At 57.1% G+C, this 18,885-nt stretch overlaps 1 protein-coding gene across 2 annotated transcripts in view; it reads right to left on the reverse strand.

Annotated features, from left to right (window-relative positions):
- The window catches only part of LTBP2 (latent transforming growth factor beta binding protein 2), a 75,907-nt gene extending 63,206 nt beyond the window's left edge, over nucleotides 1-12,701 (reverse strand). For both annotated transcript variants that reach the window (XM_075503244.1, XM_075503242.1), the window contains exons 1-2: nucleotides 11,910-12,701; nucleotides 3,462-3,532 (exon numbers count right to left, since the gene is read on the reverse strand). In XM_075503244.1, the coding sequence (XP_075359359.1) occupies nucleotides 3,462-3,532; nucleotides 11,910-12,382 (544 nt within the window). In that variant the 5' untranslated portion in view covers nucleotides 12,383-12,701. The remainder of the gene's footprint in view (nucleotides 1-3,461; nucleotides 3,533-11,909) is intronic.
- Nucleotides 12,702-18,885: the final 6,184 nt, after the last annotated feature.

The following is an 18,885-nucleotide window of genomic DNA, read 5'->3' on the forward strand; positions in this document are numbered from 1 at the left end:
ACCAAGGCTGGTGCTGCCTGGTCTTCAGCGCATGAGGTAAGTCCTCCCTGCAAGGTCGCACTGCAGGGACGACTGCAGCGTGGCTCTGCCCACCTAGGCCAGGCAGGCAGGACCCTCAGAGGGGAAGGTCACCAAGTCCAACCTCCCATCGCTTTGCAGGCACACCCGGCCCAGGATTGAGCAATGACATTGTAAGCTGACATTCAATTACTGTGTCCCTGCTGCTCTGCACGTGCTCTAGGTCTAGGAGAGCGGTGTGGATCTTCACTGCCAGCAGCTCCTGCTCAGTCCCATTTAAATGTGGGGGAACCTGTCCATGAGCTAGGCATCCACAGGAAAACTGGGAAGGTGCTGAAGGACTTGTACCACTGGGGCGATTTAGTCCACCTTCTCATGGAAAAGTTTGCTTATTGATGCAGAGCAATACGTAATCTCAGTTCTAACTTAAAGCTCTGACTGTGTCAGCAAAGCCAGAAGGGATGGACAATTTAACACAAGTGAGAGACCTGTGCAGGCTGACAGGCAGGGAGATCAACAGCAATGCAGGAATAACAGAGAGGGAAAACAGAACTTCAATGAAAAACAGTCTGGGCTCAAAGAACCCTACAGTCACTGTACAGAAGAGAGACAAAAGGAGAGAGCATGTGAATGTCATCTCCATTTTGCAGATGTGGAAAACCCCCAGGTGCTAACGCGACTGTCTGAAGACACACTGTGAGACCACAGCAGAGCCAGCAACGCATCCTGGAATCCCTGCGCCTTCATCCAGTATCTTAACCACAAGACCATCTGTACGAGATTAGAAAGTGCATGAATTTATTTAGTCCTTCCCAACGTGCTGATTAAAAATCTTTCTTTTAAGCTTTAAAATATGCGTGTCAGAAAAAAAGCTCACCCTGCATTACCAGCCCAGCCCAAGCTGCTATCTTGGGAAGCAGCAGAGAACCATAGTAAATAATACTGCTGAAAGTGGAGGTTGATGAACTAACGTTGGGAGTCTGAGCAAGAGGATTCTCCTCCTCTGAAGCAGAGGGGAAGGATGATGAGTTAATAGGCAGCAGCTAAATTATCGACAAGTGCACCCTGCAGCCCCTGAAATATGGGGAGTGCAAGGGGGCTTCTGGGCAGCTTGTGTGTACAGGTTTCTTCTACACCAAATCCAGCATTTATAGCCCTGAGTCTCACCCCAGGGTGAAGTTAAACAGGCAGGAGGCTGGATGAACTCCTCGGGCCCAAGTTCAGATGTCACTCATTATCCCTGATGTCCCCTCCTGTGGGAAGACCTCTGGAGCCCACAGGATGCCCTGTGTGCAGTTCAGTGTGGTGACCTGGCAGTGTGCAGGTAGAAACCAAGCCCATTGCAAGTGGGCAGGATCTTCCTCCTCAACTCCCTTAGCTCACTTCCACTCTCCCAGGAAACATCGGTGTCCTGAAGAGAGAGATTTCTCTTTTTCATCTTCCCAGTCACTGACTCTCTGAAAACTCCCCAAGTCCTCACTGCACTTGGGTCCTCGAAACTGGAACAAACCGAAAGGCTAGAGAAACCTGCTCATGGCTTGAGTTCAATCACGTGCAGAGATGTTGCAAGAGGAAAGTCCCTGGAAAAGCATGGGTGGAGAAGAAAGAAATCACCACGCTTGGTAGGTGATAGGGAGCAGATGAAGGCAACAATCTGGCCTATCCTCTCTCCTGCACCCAGGCTCAGACCCATCAAAACCAAGGTCCTGCCCAAGACCCAAATGCCAACTTCTTCCCTGCTTCATCGTGCTAAGAGGTTCCCTCTGGCTGCATTTCTACCCTGCTAACTTCCCTGATACGCCCCATACAAAGACCATGGGATCAGACATTAAACAGTATTACAGTGCAGAAACTAACTGGGACAGGCTGTCCAGCTTGCCTTGGCAGCCTTAAAAACAGCTGAACGTCCCCAGCAGCTTGAACTCCAGCAGAAAAGCCCGGCGAGGGAGGTAGGTGGGAATAAAATGATGTTTACACGTCACTGGTCTCCACCTAAGACCTGCCTGAGATTTACCATCCCCGGTCAGGGAGACACCGTCAGGCCCGATCGTGTTGACAGTGTCCTTTTAATGAAATCTTGGGAACAAGGGCCCAGCACCTGAGCAGTCGCTAGACAGCCTGCGTGGCTGCGAGCCCGGATCTACTGCTCCTACGAAAATCACTAATGAGAGAAAGATGCTGCCATCGCTGGCCCCGCGCTCTGTTTACAGACGCTGTCTGGCAGCACAGCACGCTCTCTACCGTTTGGCTTCCGTCGGCGGGGGGGAGAGGGAGAAGGGAGGTGAGTCAGCCCTTGGCCCCTTGCTCCCGAACAGCGATCGCTAATGCAATTACCCCAGCGCGGCCGAAGCGCCGTGAGATCCCGCGGCAAACAAAGCTGAGCCTCTTTCCCCACTAAACATCTGGGCAGCTGCTGCCACTCGAGTGAAGGCAGATGCTCTCGGCTATTCTGGGCAGGGCGTTCCCATCCAAAAAGCCTGCCCGCTGCCTGCGTGCTCCCTGCCCTCCGAGCTGCCCGGGCGCTGCGGGCAGCCCCTCGCCTCCCTGGGACCGGGCAGGTGCACGGGGCAGGCAGTCCCCTGGGAAGGCCCACGGGTGGGCTGAGTGGTGTAACCCCGTTGTTTAGGGACAGGGATCACGGCAGGGGCTGGGCTGTGGTTGCAGAGCCATTGGGGATGGAGACGACAGTGCAGCTGCCTCTGGCGTGCGTTGCACTGGTGCCTGCCCAAACCCCTTCCTTTCCAGTGCTGTGTCCGGGAGCCCAAAATGATCTCAGCCCCCAGGGCTGTGGCAGGGGCGTCTGGAGGAGCAGAGCCCTTATTAACCCCTCTGTGGGCAGGCAGGAGGGCCCTGGCCGGGCAGTTTCCGCACTGCAGGAGCACACCCCGCAGCCCCCCGCCATTTTACACATCCCACGTGCTGCATCACGCTCCAGCCCCACCCGTTCCAGCCGTCGTGCCAACTCCATTAACTGCTTTCCTTAATAGTCCTCAGATAATTTGCAGCCCTGATTTCCCCCCCAGCGTCAGCAACGCTTGCCCACGTGAGCACAGCCCCGCTCTGCCAGTTCCCACCTGCTGGGACTTCCACAGACCTGTCTTTTGCTCCAAGCAGGATGATGAGAGCCCAGGGCTTGAAACTCGCTCATAAATGTACCGTTGCAATGCCCTGCCCCGACAAGATCCTGCTCGGGATGGACACTAATAACGATAATAAAGTAAAGCCATAATTATTCAGCATGCTCAGACTTTGCCAGCAGGTGGGAAGAGCTGACCCACAGCCCGGCAGCCCCACGGGGAGGCTGCGGCGCTGCCTCCGGGGACCCTGTGGTCCATCTCCTGCCCCGGCACAGCGCAGGGGACGCGTGTGGGGTCACAGCAGTACACAAGCGCTTTTTAGGGGTGCATCGCAAGACCTGTGCCGGCTGAGACTGTGATACTCACGTTTGATGCAGCGGTTTGTGCCAGGAGCCGTGGTCCATCCTGGGCAACACTGTCTGCCGCAGACATTTGGCCTAAGCAGAGAGACAAAGCAGCGTGGTTAGGAGAAGGGAAGCCGAGGTCTCTCTGTAGCCAGCACCTCTGAGTCACCCGTAAAATTATTTCCTGCAGCATCTGATATTTCCTTCCAGATGGACCAGCAGCTGAGATCAAAACCAATGGGACAAGGGCTGAGTTGTTTAAGTGCTTGGAAAAGAAACCCCCAAGGACTATGTGAATGCTGCAGTGTGAGCGATCCCTTGGGGAGTGTCTCCCTTTTGAACTGGCATTATGCTGGGTTCCTGGCACAGCACTCAGAGGAACCATTTTCCTCCTGAGAGCGATTGGAGGCTGGCAGCCTGCGATCATTAAAGATCTCACAGCACTTTGTGGTACTGGGGTGTAAATCAGGCCCGATTCCAACTTTGGTCATAGCATCTCGCCTCCGCAAGTGTCCTGAGCCGCTTCAGCCGAAGGCTACGCTTCGTTCTCCACCTAACTGCTGCCGCCTGTTGCTGTTCATTGCTCAAGCCCTCCCCAGAAGGGACGGCACGCCAGCAGCCGCATTGGCCGCTCCCCAGCTTGCTCTCTCTTTGCGAGCACCCCAGTCCCGCATTTGTTATCTGCCTCTGGCACAGCAACCCGAGGGGCCGGGGACTCTCTGGTGCTATGAAATTTGTGCCTGCTCGACATGCACGGTGCTAGACTAACTCCAGGATGCTCACATCATTTCCATGGTGGTTAATTCCAGCACTTTGCTGCAACAACTTTTTGACTGCCTTTGCATAAACGACGTCCTCCCCACCTCTCCCTTATTATGTGTTTCCAGGTAGTGATCACTGCCAACATACAGCCATCAGACACAGCGCTGTGCCTCCAAGAGGTGCTCCACAATACCCAAGCAGGCAGATAATCCTGCTTCCTCTGGTCACATCTCATATTTACATATCTATAATGAGAAGGAATAACAAGTTGCAGGTTGCTCTCCAAGTGTATTTACTCATCATGGAGGGAAGGTTTGGGGAATGCGTAACTTTCGTGTGTCTAGGTAGACGGGAGAGTATAGTCATCAAAAGATAAAAAGTTAGAAATAGGCAGCCTGAAAGCTCTGGAAAGCCTCTGGAAACAAAGTGGGGAGCATGGTTTATTTCTAACGCTGGACAAGGCAGTCGGAGCTGCTGACAGAATTTACAGGAACCACGGAAACATGCACATTTGTCTTCTGGATTGACTTTCACATGAACACAGCAGGGTCAGAAGATGATCCTGCTCTGAACCGGCATCCTCATGACTCCTGCATCCACATGGCATGAGATGAGACTCCAGGAGTGCCAGAACTCAAGCTGTGGGGCTCACGTTTTAGGAGAGCCAAAGACGGTGGGTAGCAGGCGTGCCAAGGATTGTTCTGGTGTTCATGAATGAAGCTGCCTGTAGAGATACAATCACTCTACGTGGGAAGGGGAAGTGGTCTGAGAAGCCACATCATTTGTAAAGCATTATCCAGCCCTTCAGGATCAACATTTTATTAACCTGGGTAGATTTTTACAGGGAGAAAGAACTTAAATTCCCTTGGTGTGACTTCCTGCAAACAGAACAACCCAAAGTAATTCTTGCATCCACTCACATCTGCTCTGGCTGGGCTAGAACACCGATTTCCAGCTTTTTGTCTGTCAACCCAAAGAGATCTATGGGTCTCTTCTTTAAGACATCCCCAGAAAGTATCCAAGGAAAGCAAACTTTCCTTTACTTACTGCGTAAGAGCCCACGAAAGGCCTTAAACTTTTTAAAGATGTCCAGATCAGTAAAGAGAAAAACAGGTCTTTAGGTAATTAAGGTCTGCTGAGGGACTCCACTCCAAGCAGCAGCATAAGCATCTTTGCTTAGACTGTCACAGCTCCCATTCTTCCCTTGGCACGGCTGAAACACACCTTGCAAGTCATACTCAGCCGCTCTGTTCAAAGAGCAAAGCCCTTGCTCTTTCCCACCTCAACTTACTGACATAATCAGAGGTTGGTTCTTGTAGGCAAAGTAACTACTTTCTCCAGAGAAGCTGTTTTGGCCTTGAATCACACTGTTAGTTCTTCATGGGATTAAAGTTCAAGTTTTATCTACATCTCTCACACGCGTGCTGGAGGGAACATGCTGCTAGGTGCTCTCAATGCCAACCGTGAGCTAGAGGTTATAGGAAGAAAGGTATGAGACTAAAACAGACAGGGGCCCAAGCCGGAGCAGACAAGATCACTTGTGAAGGCATGAAACCCCTGTTGGGTTCGGCACAAACCTCTCATTAACAGAGTCACTCTGTGCCACTGCCAACTCCAGACATGGACATGAGTTGCCAACCCCAGATGAAGGGAGATGCTAGCACCTGGGCGACGCTCCTCGAGGGAGGACAGCCCAGCATGCGCAGAGGGGAGCAACGTGGCAAGGATGCCCTCGGAGGCAGGGGCAGAGGGAGTACCTCGACGGGAATGTCCCTTCCTTCCATAACCTCCTGGATGAGAGGATGGGCAGAGATGGAGGTGGGGAGGACCTCCAAGACTGGAAGTGAGCACTTGGGAGGAGCAACATGTAGGTAGTACTGGAGGGCAGAGAAGGACCACAACTATTTCCCAATGAAAACCCAGTGAGCAGGACCTCACATAGCATGGGGCGTCAGGTGAGCAAGGGCATCAGCAGTGGGAAAATAGCTATGGGGGCTTTGCCGCATGGGACCGAGTCCTGAGCACGTCTGGTTCTACTTAAAGCCTTTAGTTGACATTTGCATGGCTTGAACGCCGTGTGGTTTTCACTGCCTTACAAAGAATTCAGAATGAATCCCAGGAGGTTTAAGGAGCACAACATGCTCCTTAATTACAGTGTGGAGGGATGGTGCTCGAGAAAGCTGTGGCCCCCAGCTGCATTTGCCCTGCTGCACGTGCCATTGCCAACACTTTGGGCGAAGACGCAGCTCAGGCATGAGCCACCTGCGGGGCACGTCCAGCCCAGTCCTGGGCCTCTCCATCCAGCGCTGCTTCTGGAGAACAAAACAAGTGGCAGGGTCCCCATTGGCCTGGTGTCACCGTCCCGGGGGTGGCTGCTGGGGAGCTACCTGTACAAACTGAGCAGCCCCTGATCACCGCCCATCGCAGAGGGGACAGGGGCTTCCAAGGCGGCAGGCAGAGCTGCCCAGCAAGGGGACCTGCTGGGTGCCATGACGTGCCAAGCCCCTGGCAGACCTAACAACGACGTGAGATAAATCCATGCTCATAACTTTGAAGCACTCAGCTGCTGCACAAGGCTGAGCACCCAGGCTGACTCGTGCTTACCCATCCCTTGAAACTGGAAGGACGGCAGCAAGGAGAGGGGAGCAGGACTCTCACCCTCATCCTGGGCAGCCTGGGGTGCAGAGGGACCAGAGGATGGGTGGGCACGTGGAGGGGTCAGCAGCTCTCCCAGGTTGAAAGAAGCTCAACAGAGCCCCAGATCAGAGCAGAACAGAAGACATGTCCTCACGCAGGTCTCCCAAGCTGAAGTCCCATTGAACACTCACACTAGGTCATGCTGCATGGGGATGCCCTATTCCCAGCCCTGCCGCTGATGCCAAAACAAGCCTTGGGCAAACCGTCTGTCTTCCCTATCTCTGTCTCCTTACCAGTGGAACAGGTTAGTTAACGTATTTATCTTCCCAAGAGCCAGGACAGCTAGCACACGTCTTTCCTAGGAAATGAAACATCGCTGGGGACGTTCCCAGGCGCTGGGACTTGATTGCCTGTAACACTGGACTGATACAGGGCTCATGGGCCATTTAGCACCTTCCAAAATAGTTCCCAGCCCAGCTCAGAACGGAGTAGACAGAGACGATTTCCAATAGCCAGTTTCCCCTTTTTGGAGAGAAAGGGGGTTGAATAGCTCAGACAGCTGAATAGCCACAGTGCCAGAGAAAGCCCTACGGCATAGCTCACTAGTGCAGACGTGGGCCTTCGGGTTTCCCTTTCTGGCGAAATGCAGGGTGAGGCACTGGATCCACATAGCCCCTGCCTCAAGTGCCAGGTACGCCCTGAGGTCTCCGAACAGCGCAGGCAGCAGTAAGCAACTGCAAACCAAGCTTTCTCCCCACTCCGCAGCTAGCATGCACCATCCATGCCCAGGTATAGTCCCCGGCACGTTGTGAGAGCTTGGTGCACAGGAGGTGCCAGGTACTACTCACTGGCCTGCTCCTTTTCTGGGACAAGCATCTCCCTGACACCCCTCACAGAGCGGAAGCCAGTGCCACGAAGCCTCCCCACGTCCAGAAGTACCGTTCATGGCCCTGACTGGATGCGCCAGCACAACCTGCAACTTGGGCAAAGGAGCTGCAGCAAGCCAGTCCTTCATCACCTGCTTTGCTGCAGCAGCCAGAGGCCACCATCAGGATCAGGCCCGCACTGTGCAAAGTGATACCCAGGAGGATACAAGCCTGCAAGATCCTGCAGTGTTATAAGAAACCAGGGCCAAGCAACTGTAACAAGCACTAGGGGGAAGGAAAACAAGAAAACAGTAGTAAGATCATGGCTTCACATAGTTTCAGCATGTGCACAGCCTCAGCAATGATCACATACTGTTTCTGAAGCATTCAGTAGAACCATTTTTTTCACCGTTTATTTTGACCGCAATCTATGCATCATCTTTCAACTTCATGCAGCACTCCATGCTGCCAGATATGCTGACTCCATTCAGGTCATTTACAGCATCCTCGCAGAAGGCCAGGGGGACCATTAGATCATCAGGTCTGCCTTTCTACTGCAGGACAGTGAACTTCATCCAACTGCATATGAAATATTTGCAGTCAGACCCAATGAAGAACATTAGCAAAAGGCTGCTGGCATCGATGAGCCCCTGAAAATCCTCTGCCAAGTCCACATCAGCATTAACTGCCTCCGCTCCTGAGCAGTCCTACACACACACTGCAGCGAGAACCTATATCCAACAAAGCCTGGGTAAAGCAGGACTACATAGCCGCAGACGGTGTCTACAACAGCAACTAAACAAGAACTGGGGTGCAGGACGCACAAAAAGAAAGTGGGAGGCAGAGGGAGAGAGTGTGGGACGCCCAGCCTGTTACCTGGGGAGCCTCACGTGCCCCTGAAAATTGTCCAGGCAGGTACCAGAAGTGGAGGCTTCCCCAGGCTACTCCCCTGTTACCCACCTTCCTCTGATTAATCACCTGAGGATCATCACTGGGACCCACCCACCCAGGCACGGGGCAGAGGAACAAGGGGGGGTCACACCACAGGGGCCACGAATTAGGGATGCATCCAGCACACGAGTACAGCCATAGCTGGCATGCGTCAGGGCGTGGGAGCTCCCTACCCCACGACACTCAGGAGGAAAATCTTTCCACGGACCGGAAGCTGCATCGATGAACACCAGACTGAACACACTGGACGGGGAGGTCACCTGCTCCACAGCACTGGGTGGAAATAGCTCATCTGCAGCAGCGGGGACTGGTGTGCAAACCAGCTCGGGGGGCTGGGGAAACAGGCAGGTTAAGCAGAGCAAAGGAGAGATGCTTTGGGGGCTGGATTGTTTTCCTCGCTCAGTGTTAGGAGACAGTAACTTTCTGCAATATTTGCTGTGGTGTCGAAAGTCACCTCACAATGAGCCACGAGGAGAAAACACTAAAACCCAGCTCTTGCAAGGTTTGCGGCTGGATGCACTCATGGAAGGGTGTGAGCAGGTCCCACCTGCAACAAGGTCAGACGTGAGCAGGGTAGCAGACACATCCAGATGGTCCCCAAGAAAAAAAGCTCAATTTTGGGTATGCTGCTATCAAACAAAGAGAGAAAATAATTATCCAGAAAAGGATATAGTGCTAATAAACGGGTTTTTCAACCACAGGACTATGCAAGGCCCCTGGAGGTACCAGCAAAGAATTCCAACTGGGGAATCAGGAAAGGCAACCCACGCAGGAGCTGAGATTTTAAGCCAAAGTAACTGTATAAATAAATAGCGCTGGGGTTTAATGCAGCCTGCAAAGCTACCTGAGTAAGGGAAAATGAAGGTTGTCGTACTAGAGAGTAGTAGGAGTTCAGTGTAAATAGAAGAACAGAAAATATCCCACCTGGCAAAAAAATGAAACATCATGAAATGAAGTTTTTTAGGGGCCCTGAGTTTCCTGGATGGAAACGTGTCCGGTGCAGCAAGGGACGTAAGAAGATGGATGAGGTGGAAGGACGGAGTCTCACCAAATGGCTGGAGGCAGCAGCAGCTAGCTTTCCATGAGGAGTAATGCCATGTGGTTACTCATGGACAATTATTTCAGCTAGGCTTTCTCATAAGCTCTGAAGACAGTAGGCTATAGAGGAGTTTAAAAAGTGCCGATTTGGACTCCAGAAGAGATGGAAAGCTGCTGACAACAAGCCATTATATGCACGTTCCAGAGTTCAAGTTCTTGGGAATCAGAGCAAGCCCCATATCCACAGACCTCATCTTCCACAGCAGAGGGGAGGCAGAGAGCGCAGCACAGCCTGCACGGGGAACACAGCACCAAGGCACGGCTCTTCCTTCCTCTAAGCTTGGAGGCAACGGCACTCTCCGATACCCCAGGAAGCCAAATCTAGCTGATAACAGGTCAACTGAGCCTAAGTGCTGGACCAACCATCCCCGTTTACATCCTTGATTAAGGGATGAAAGCAAGCTACTTGCAAAGAGGTGCAGCACTCTTCTGAACACAGCGTGAACCTTGCAGCTGCCCACCCGCTCCTGATAGCGGTGCGGGCCGGCTGTTGTCACCGGAGGCAGCTGCAGCCTGAAAACCTGGTGGAGACTATTCAGGGTAGTCATTGAAAAGAAACGGGCTGCATCTCAGATGACTCAAATCCAATTGAACTGCCACATGATCCCAAAGCAATGCTGACAGCACTCTGACTGCAGAAAGGATAAAATCCTCTCGAGCCCAAAAAAGACCCAACCTGACTGAGCAGGATCTTCCCAAGTCTCTCCCTCTGGGCGGCTGACAAACCAAGGCTAATGGACTGGGTAAGCCAAAATCTTCTCAAGGCCTACCTGCCATTGACTAGCCGCTAGTGATAAATACTTTGCGTATCAAACATAATGGAAAGAAGAACAAGTTTGGGTTTACTGCTTCTGCGGACTTGTTGTAGGAAACTACACAGAGGGGACAAGTCTGCCTCTTAAGTTTTGCAGGGAGGCACGTAGGGGAGAGAGAAACCTCAGGGATTAAGCTGCCGTTTGTATTCTAGTGAAGCTCCCCACCTGATGTTAGCAGAAAAAGTTTCTGTCCATGTCAGAGGGCAGTAAGCCCAGAGCCTGCCCTCTGTGTCCCCCCGGCACGGGGAGCGGGCAGGCGCTGCCACATGGGTCGGTGAAGCTGCCTGCGCGACAGCTTCGGCAGCCCTTCCCAGCTGGTAGAGGGGCTCATCACGAGGGGCATCGCCCACGGGGCAGCAGAGAGGGAGCTGCAGAGAAGGGGGCCCGGGGCCGAAGGGAACGTCAGCGCTGCGCCAGGCGTCCCGCTCGCTCGCAGGCTCCGCTCGCAGCGGAGCAGCTGGCCTTGCCATATGATCTCCCCTCCACCTCCACAGGGCTGCAGCCAGAGGCCGGAGCTGGAAGCGGCCCTGCCAGGCAACTCGTAGGAAGCCTCCCCCGGCCGAGCCCGCCGCAGCCACGGGAAGCTGCCGCGCGGAGTGCTTACAAGGGGCCCGCTACGGGAGGAAGGAGCCGAGAGCCCAGGTACCTGCAGCAAGAGCGGCGGCAGCCAGAGCCCAGCGAGCCCCTCCAGCCCTTCCCGCCACCCACGTACCGTGGCCGCGCTGCCCGGCAGCCCCCCCGCCCCGCACGCGTTCTGGGACGGCCGCAGGCAGCCCCGCAGGGCAGCGGGCTAACACCCGCCGCGCCGCGCCGCGCAGCTGCCCGCCGTCCCCGCAGCCGGGCACCGCAGCCAGCCCGGCCCCCGGCCCCCCGGCCCCCCGGCCCCGCGCCGCCGGCGGCACGGCGTCCCGCCCGCCTCACGCTCACACACGTGCGCGCGCGCGGGTACACACGCACGCGGCGGCTCGCGTGGGCGAGAGCAGCGCGATCGCCCGCCGCACGTGCGGGACAGGCGCGCGGCACGAGAGCGGGCACCGAGCGGGCTCCGGCTGCGCGGCGCGGCCCGGGCCCGGTGCCAGAGGCAGCCGAGGGGCGGCACGGCCCCGGCCCCCCCCGCACATCGGCCCCGCGGCTGCCCCGGGCACCGGCGGCGGGGCGTCCCGCAGGGGACGGGGCAGCGCCCGGAGCGCCCGCGGGGGCGGAAGGGGGGATGCACCGGGATGCGGCGCGGGGCGTAGGACGGGAGCCGGCCCCTCCGCCGGCGGCTCCCCGGCGCCGAGACCACCGGGGCTCACGCTGCGCACCCCCGGCACGGTCCCCACCCCCGGCCGCAGCACTTACCCCGCCATCCTCCCTCTGCCGCTTGGCTCCTTCGCCCGGGGCACGACCCGGGCTTTCAGCCCGCTGCCCTGCCGCTGGCGGGAGGGGTCCAGCCTGCTCCTCTGTCCCGGGCCGGGACCGAGCCCGAGCCCGAGCCCGAGCCCGGCATCGCCCGCCTGGCCCCGGGGCGCGGGCAGCCCGCGGTCGGGACGCTGCCTCCGGCCGTCGCCGCCGCTCGGGCTCGCCGCGGCAGCCGCGGAGCCGCGGTCCACGTGGAGGGCGGCGGGGAGGGGCCGTGCCGGCGGGGGGGGTCCGGGCGCCGGGGACAGGCTGTGCGCCGTGCCCGCCGCCCCCAGGGCAGCCCCCCGGCCCCGCGGCCGCGCCGCCCCCCCGCTCCCCGGCTCCAGCCTGGCCGCGGCGTCCGGCCGGCAGCCGGCGAAGCCCAGGAGGACGGCAAAGGTGAGCGGGAGGAGGCTGGCGGCGGCGCCCCGCATGGTGCCCGCCGGCGGCGGGGGCAGACGGGCGGCGCGGAGCGCTCAGCGCCCGGCCGGCATCCTCCGGAGGGCGCGGGGCAGCGGGGACCGCCGGCTCTCCGCCCTCCGCTCACCGCCCCATGCCGCTCCGGGGCTCCGCCGGGACCTGCCGCCCACCAGGGCCGGGGGCGCAGACAGCAGGGGCGCGGGCTGCCGAGCGGCCCCCGCTGGAGGAGGAAGAGGAGGAGGAAGGCGGCCGGCCCCGCTCGCCGGGCTGCCGGCGAGCTCCCGCGCTCCGCAGGCAGCTCCGAGCACCTTCGCGCCTGCCTCTGGCACTGGCAGCGCCTGGAGGGGATGGAGGGTTTTATTTTTGGAAACCTCCCCCTTTTGTGTCTTTTTGATGCTGACATCCCCCCTCTCCAGAGGACACGGCTCGGCCCCCCTCCTTAGGAGAGGAGACATTCCAGCAACACCCACTTTGGCAAAGGGAAACAAACTACAACAGAGAAGCCTTAACCCCTGCCTGGCCGGGGAGACCCGTCCGCCGCCTGCCCGCCAGCCGGCGCGCAGCCCCCGAGCCCTCCCTGCCGCCCGCCGCACCGAGCCGCGGCCCCCGCCGCAGCGGGAAGCGCCCGGGGAAGGTGGAGCAGCTCGGGTGTGGGGTGCGCGGAGCAGGAGACGCTGGTGCCGGAGGAATACACCGCCGCCCCCCAGCAGCTGGGGACTTGTGGAGCTGCATCGGCAGCATCAGACCGCTTGCTGCTCTCGATCGCGTCTCCCAGGAGAAAGGCATGGCAATGGGAAGAGCCTTATTTGCCATCCCACCCTGGCTACAGAGCTCTCGCATCCCCTCAAACCCGACTCAGGGCGTTATATGTTACAAGTTATATCTTACTTGTATAGGTCCAGACTAGAAAAGGACCCACCTAAAAGCTCCAGCTCTTTCAGCTAAGAGAGAGCTTCCAGGAGACATATCCCACCAGCTTAGAGTAGATGTCCATCCCTCCCCCCGTCTTCTCTGCGTGGGCACCTGGAGGTCGAGGGATGACTTGAAATGACTGCTTTATATGCACTGAGGAAGACTGAGGGAAGAGTAGGAGGAGGGAGAAGGGGGGGCAGAAATCCACTTTCAGCCACACGCATCATCTTGGCCTTGTCCTCTGCCACATCTCTGCTGCTCTCTGCTGCCCTTGGCCATCTCAGGCAGGGACCGAATCCTCCCAGAGGAGTGCAGGCTCACTCCCAGCCCAGCAACACGGTATATTTTGGTGGGCTCATTCTGGCCCACAGCGGTGGCTGTGAACTTGGTGGTGGCTAAAGACCTCTCACTGCATCTCTGTGCACAAGGAGGCAGAGGAGGGCACCGCAGGTGCTTACGGGAAGGAGATGCTCACCGGCTGCAGTGAGTGCTGTGGCCGGTAACACTTACCAACCCGGATTCATCATGCCGATGAAAGGTGTACCCCACTCAGCATCCCGACCCTGAGCGCAGCGGCTGGACGCCTGCGAGAGGACACGAGATACTCTGCGTGTGCACACAGCGATCCTTTGGGTGTACCCTCACGCCTTCCAGCAGCCCGTGGGGTAGGGGCTCCTTCAGCCAGGTGCTGCAGCTCGGCCGCTGGGTTTAAAAGGCGAATTGTCATATCAGCCTGTGAATTTATCTAATCTCTTTTGTCCCTTTTGATGTGTGGGGTGGCTGCCACATAGAGCACAGGCTCTCCTCCCATGCCCACCGCTCCCCCAGCTCCTTAAGGACCCCATCCCACTGACAGTCTTCTCCTTCCAGCCTCTCCCGCTGCACATGCTGCCTCCCCTGGCCCTCACCAAGCTGTCTGCTTCCCAAAAGCTTCATGGCAGAGGGGCCCAGCTCCCCCAGTGCCTCCTGTCCGGCCTCCAGCAGTTGCATTCCTAACACCTCTCCCATTTGAAACCAGTGGCTCCAGCTCCCTTCTTCCCACTGCCCCTTGCTTTTTAGGCCCTCTCAGACCACAGATGTCCCCTCCCTGGGATGGGAGCACTGCTGCCTGCCCTCTGGGGCGCAGAGGAGCCAGGAAAGGAACAGGAGCACAGGGAATGAATCCCCCCAAAAGCGCACTGGGCCTAGAGCAGAACAGGACCCCAGCGCATCCCCTCTGGCCGGGGCCCTGCAAGCGGGGGAGAGGGGAGGTAACTTGGCAGGTGAGCAAGTGTGATGGGAGCAATGGGGCTCGGTGGGTTCAGGCTTTGACCTTGGCACTGGCAGCTGGCTTACAGGGCAGTGGTGTCAGAGAAAATACCGGTGGGTGCTTTGGCACTTCCTGGGACACCGTCAGCTCGGCCACCCGCCCTGCTAGGGCAGAGCCACCACTTGGGCAGGAGCTTGTGTGGCCTTGGATGCCGTAAGCAGTGCCCGATAACAGCCGTGGCTCGTTTCTTTGTTCTGAGGAAGAAGAATGTCCTTTCCATCCTCACCTAATTACTTTCTTATGCAGCAGTGGAAAGAATGCTTGTGCCTAACCTGACACGAGAAAATTATCAACGCCATAAACAAAGCCATAAACAAAGCAACTGAGAGCCTGGGCAGTGCTTGAAGCTAGAGCAGGCAACCCCAGAGCAGGCTCAGTCAGGGTGCAAGTGGATTCCTCCTCCCCAGAAGCACTGGGTCACCCCAGGAAAGGAGACTTGCAGCATCCTCGGGGGACCGCAGCTCCGCAGGAGCCCACACTTGGGGCCCTGATGGTGGCGGGGCTGCCGGAGCCTGTGCCTCCCCATCAGGGCCGGGGAATGAGATGTGCAAAGCCAACGAGGCCATCGACGGCCCTCCAGTAACTCTCGCAGCCACCCCTGGCTGTGGTGGAGCCTGGTCCAGGGAGCTGGCATCCCTTCTCAAATCAGCTTCATTCTGTGTTTACACTGACCCCCCTGCCCCGGAGCTGGACATCGAGCTCCTTCCAGCCTCACACGTGCAAACGCTCTCGTTCGCTGTTGCAGGGACCTGCGGTGCCGTCTGATCCCTCTAAGCGCTGTGGCAGAGCAGGGGCCGGCCGAAGGCAGCGAGACCCGACCCCACCGCCCCGGGGCTGCCCAGCACAGGGGACACAGGCGCCTGGGGAGGGGAGCGACTGCATCCCCGGTGCAGGTGGGTGATGCGCGGGTGCTCGGGCATGGGCTCCCAGGAGAAAGGCATGGCAAGGGGAAGAGCCTTATTTGCCATCCCACCCTGGCTACAGAGCTCTCGCATCCCCTCAAACCCGACTCAGGGCGTTATACTCTTACTTGTATAGGTCCAGACTAGAAAAGGACCCACCTAAAAGCTCCAGCTCTTTCAGCTAAGAGAGAGCTTCCAGGAGACATATCCCACCAGCTTAGAGTAGATGTCCATCCCTCCCCCCATCTTCTCTGCGTGGGCACCTGGAGGTCGAGGGATGACTTGAAATGACTGCTTTATATGCACTGAGGAAGACTGAGGGAAGAGTAGGAGGAGGGAGAAGGGGGGGCAGCCCTATGCCTCGTTTCATATTCAGCCATCCCTGAAAACGAACCCATTGAAAATGGGGAAGCGCAGGGGAGTTGTAGTGCAGGTTGGGCATCAGCATGCCACTCAGCGGGGGCTCAGCTGGCAAACGTGAAGTACTTCATTCTTCAGGAACTCGCGCAGGCAGAGTTCAGACGGTCGGGCTGCTCGCCCCTGAGATCAAACCCGCACCCAGGAAGAGAGATCAGCAGTGGAGAGAGGATAGGGCAGCAAGCCGGTGAGCAGGACTCGATGGCCCAGCTTCTGGCAGCAGGGAGTGCAGGGCTCTTCTGAGGGGGCGAGCTGCAGGTGGGCAGCTCAAAGTGCTCTTTGGTGCCTTCACTTCCCCTTAATACACCGCACGAGCTTCTAGGCAGCAGAGATGGCACCAGAGGAGAGGCCGAGGGCAGATACAGCCGCAGCAGCTCTCCAAGTCCACGCTTTCCAGGGCCAGGGCACCGAGGTGAATGAGGCAGACCTGGGAGCCAGCACAGAAAGTAAGGGGCTCATCAGACCCTGCAGAGGAGAGGAGCAAGGGTGGACTGTGCTGACAGCATGGCCATTCTCGTCTGCCATTGCTATGGCAGAAGGGGAGGAGTGCTTGGGCAGCTGAGGATCGAAGCTGTGGGGCCAGAGGCAGAGGGGTCAAGGTGGGCTGTGGCCTGGAGAGATGAGCGAGAGTCACATCTCCTTGAGCCCTCTCAAAGGACAGGGAGAAGGGGCTCTTCAGGACTGTGCTGATGGGGGTCCCTCTGTGCCAGGACCCCTCACGCCCTCATTCCCCTACCCGTCGGGTCCACACCAGCTCTGCACGACCCCCTCGGGGGGGGGGGGGGGGGGGGGGGCGGGTAGCACCTGGGAGCCATGCTTCCAGGGCCAGTTGGCGCCCAGATGTGGCTCCTGGCACTATCCCTTAGATTAATTAGCCCCTTTTCTTCCTCTTCAGAAGGGTTCACAACCCACATGTGCTTCTTCCTCCACTGTGAGCAGACCCCTAACGCGCTGCAGATGGGACACATTCCACAGATTCAGGAGCTGCCTGCAGCTCCCACAGAGGAAGAAGGAGCACTCCCCCCGCTCAGGGCTGAAGGGCAAGGGAAGGTTGGCCAGCCCCACCGACTTAAAAATCAGGGTGTGGAGCCAGCCTTTGAGAGGTGCAAGTCACAGCTTCTCTGAAAAGAGCCATCTCACACCAGGAGAGAGGACATGGCAGCCCCGGGGAGCTGGGTGGAGAAACAACTTTGAGGCAGCAGTGCAGAGAGACCTCTGGAGTGGACCTCTGTAACCATGGGCATCAAAGAGGCAGGAAAAGCAGCTTCTGAATTTGTGAACGCAGCCAGCAAATCCTCCATGGACAGCATTCCCACCCCTCACCTTTGCCATGAGATACACACAGCTCAGCATGCTCATGCTTACGGCACCCAGGGAAGGGGACATTCCCGCTGGACAGACAAGCCCCTCCAGCCAGCCACACAGCCTGGCCCTCCAGCCACCTCCACCCACTCCTGGTGCATCCCTCAGAGCCTTGGGGTACATCCTGGCCTCTCCCTGTGAGGAGGCCACCAGCAGGCAGCTGAGAGCCATGTAAGCAACAGTTTGTTGTCAGAAAACAGAAGAGAAACTGTCCAGCAGCTCCTAGTCGAAAGCCAACGTTTGCTGGTTTTATTGTTCCTTCTGCTTTCATTTAACCAGGACCATCTCTGAGATGGAGGAGGGAGGCAGAGACCAGCCAAGTGGGTGTCCCACAACTGGACGCCTTGGTCGTGCTGTTGTCTAAACATATGTCCGTGCATTACCGAGGGCTGAGACCACATGCTGGAAAAGAGGTTACAACAGGAGATGAAAACATGCCGCAAGGAAGAAGAAACCTGGAGAGCAGGACCAGATGGCAGAACCCAAGGGATGGGAGTGCAGAGTGAGGCAGAGAGGAGGTTGCTGTGGGCTGCTGCTGCAGAGAGGCTCTGGTGGGGCTGGCTGCAGAGCACAGCTGGTTCCTTATTTATCCATCACACTATTTCAAGCCCCTTCACCCTTCAGCAACTCTTCAGGAGAAAAAAAACCCCAAACCTCTCAGCTAGAATGTGACTCATGCAGAGCTACAGCAGCTCAGGGGAACCTGTCCATTTATAATTAATGAAGTCCTGTTTGCAATGATCCGACTGCAATCTCCCCTCTCCCCAGGAGGCTGGTCTGGCCTCTCTGCTTCTTCGATACCTGCGGCTGGAACCGCACGTGGCGGGGAGAGGGGCCTGGAAACCAGGAAAGCCTGATCGTCCCCGAGGAGCACGGAGGCTGCCCTGACCAGGAAACCCATTCCATCACGTGTTCCCTGCAGGAGAAAGCCTGCTCAGGACATCAACCTGACAGGGGGCTTCAACCAGAGCACTCATTAGTCAGCTGTCCTCACTAAGGGAGGAAAGGAGAGAAGGAAGCAGAACCTGCTGCCATTTTTAAGGGCTATGACCCATGAAGAGGGAACGCTCCCCACGTGGTCGGGGCACTGTTGAGAGGAGCGTGGAAAGGGCCCCGCTAGTATGAATATCCATAACCTTCTCTTCCCCTTTTCACTGGGGTCTTAATGCCAGGAGGCTTTTCCTGGGGCGGCCATCGAACATCAGCTTGTCGCAGACTGGAAAGGAACGGGGAAGCAGGAGCAACAGCTTGAGGATACCCAGGGAGCACGGGGTGCTCCCCTCAGTGGAAAGTCTCCCTTCCTGGTGTCTGGTACCACTTCACAGGCAGCGCTTCCCAAGGAACCCACAACCTGGAGAAGACAAAAGAGAGAGATCCAAGCAAGATGACCCAACAGCGAGGACAGAAGAAACCAGGCAATCCCCAGACTGTGCTGAAGAAGATCCTCCTGAGAAATTCTTCCCACACTGAACTTCTCTCAAAAGCACTGCATTTCCTTTGCATTATCTTAAACAACAAAAAGACCAGAAAAAACAAACCTGAATCAAACTTTGAATTCTCCTGAGTGTTTGGGATTAAAGTAATTTCATTCCTGCTTCTGATTCCAAAGCAATCT

Source organism: Mycteria americana, chromosome 5 (assembly GCF_035582795.1).
Source record: "Mycteria americana isolate JAX WOST 10 ecotype Jacksonville Zoo and Gardens chromosome 5, USCA_MyAme_1.0, whole genome shotgun sequence".
Lineage (NCBI taxonomy): Eukaryota > Metazoa > Chordata > Aves > Ciconiiformes > Ciconiidae > Mycteria > Mycteria americana.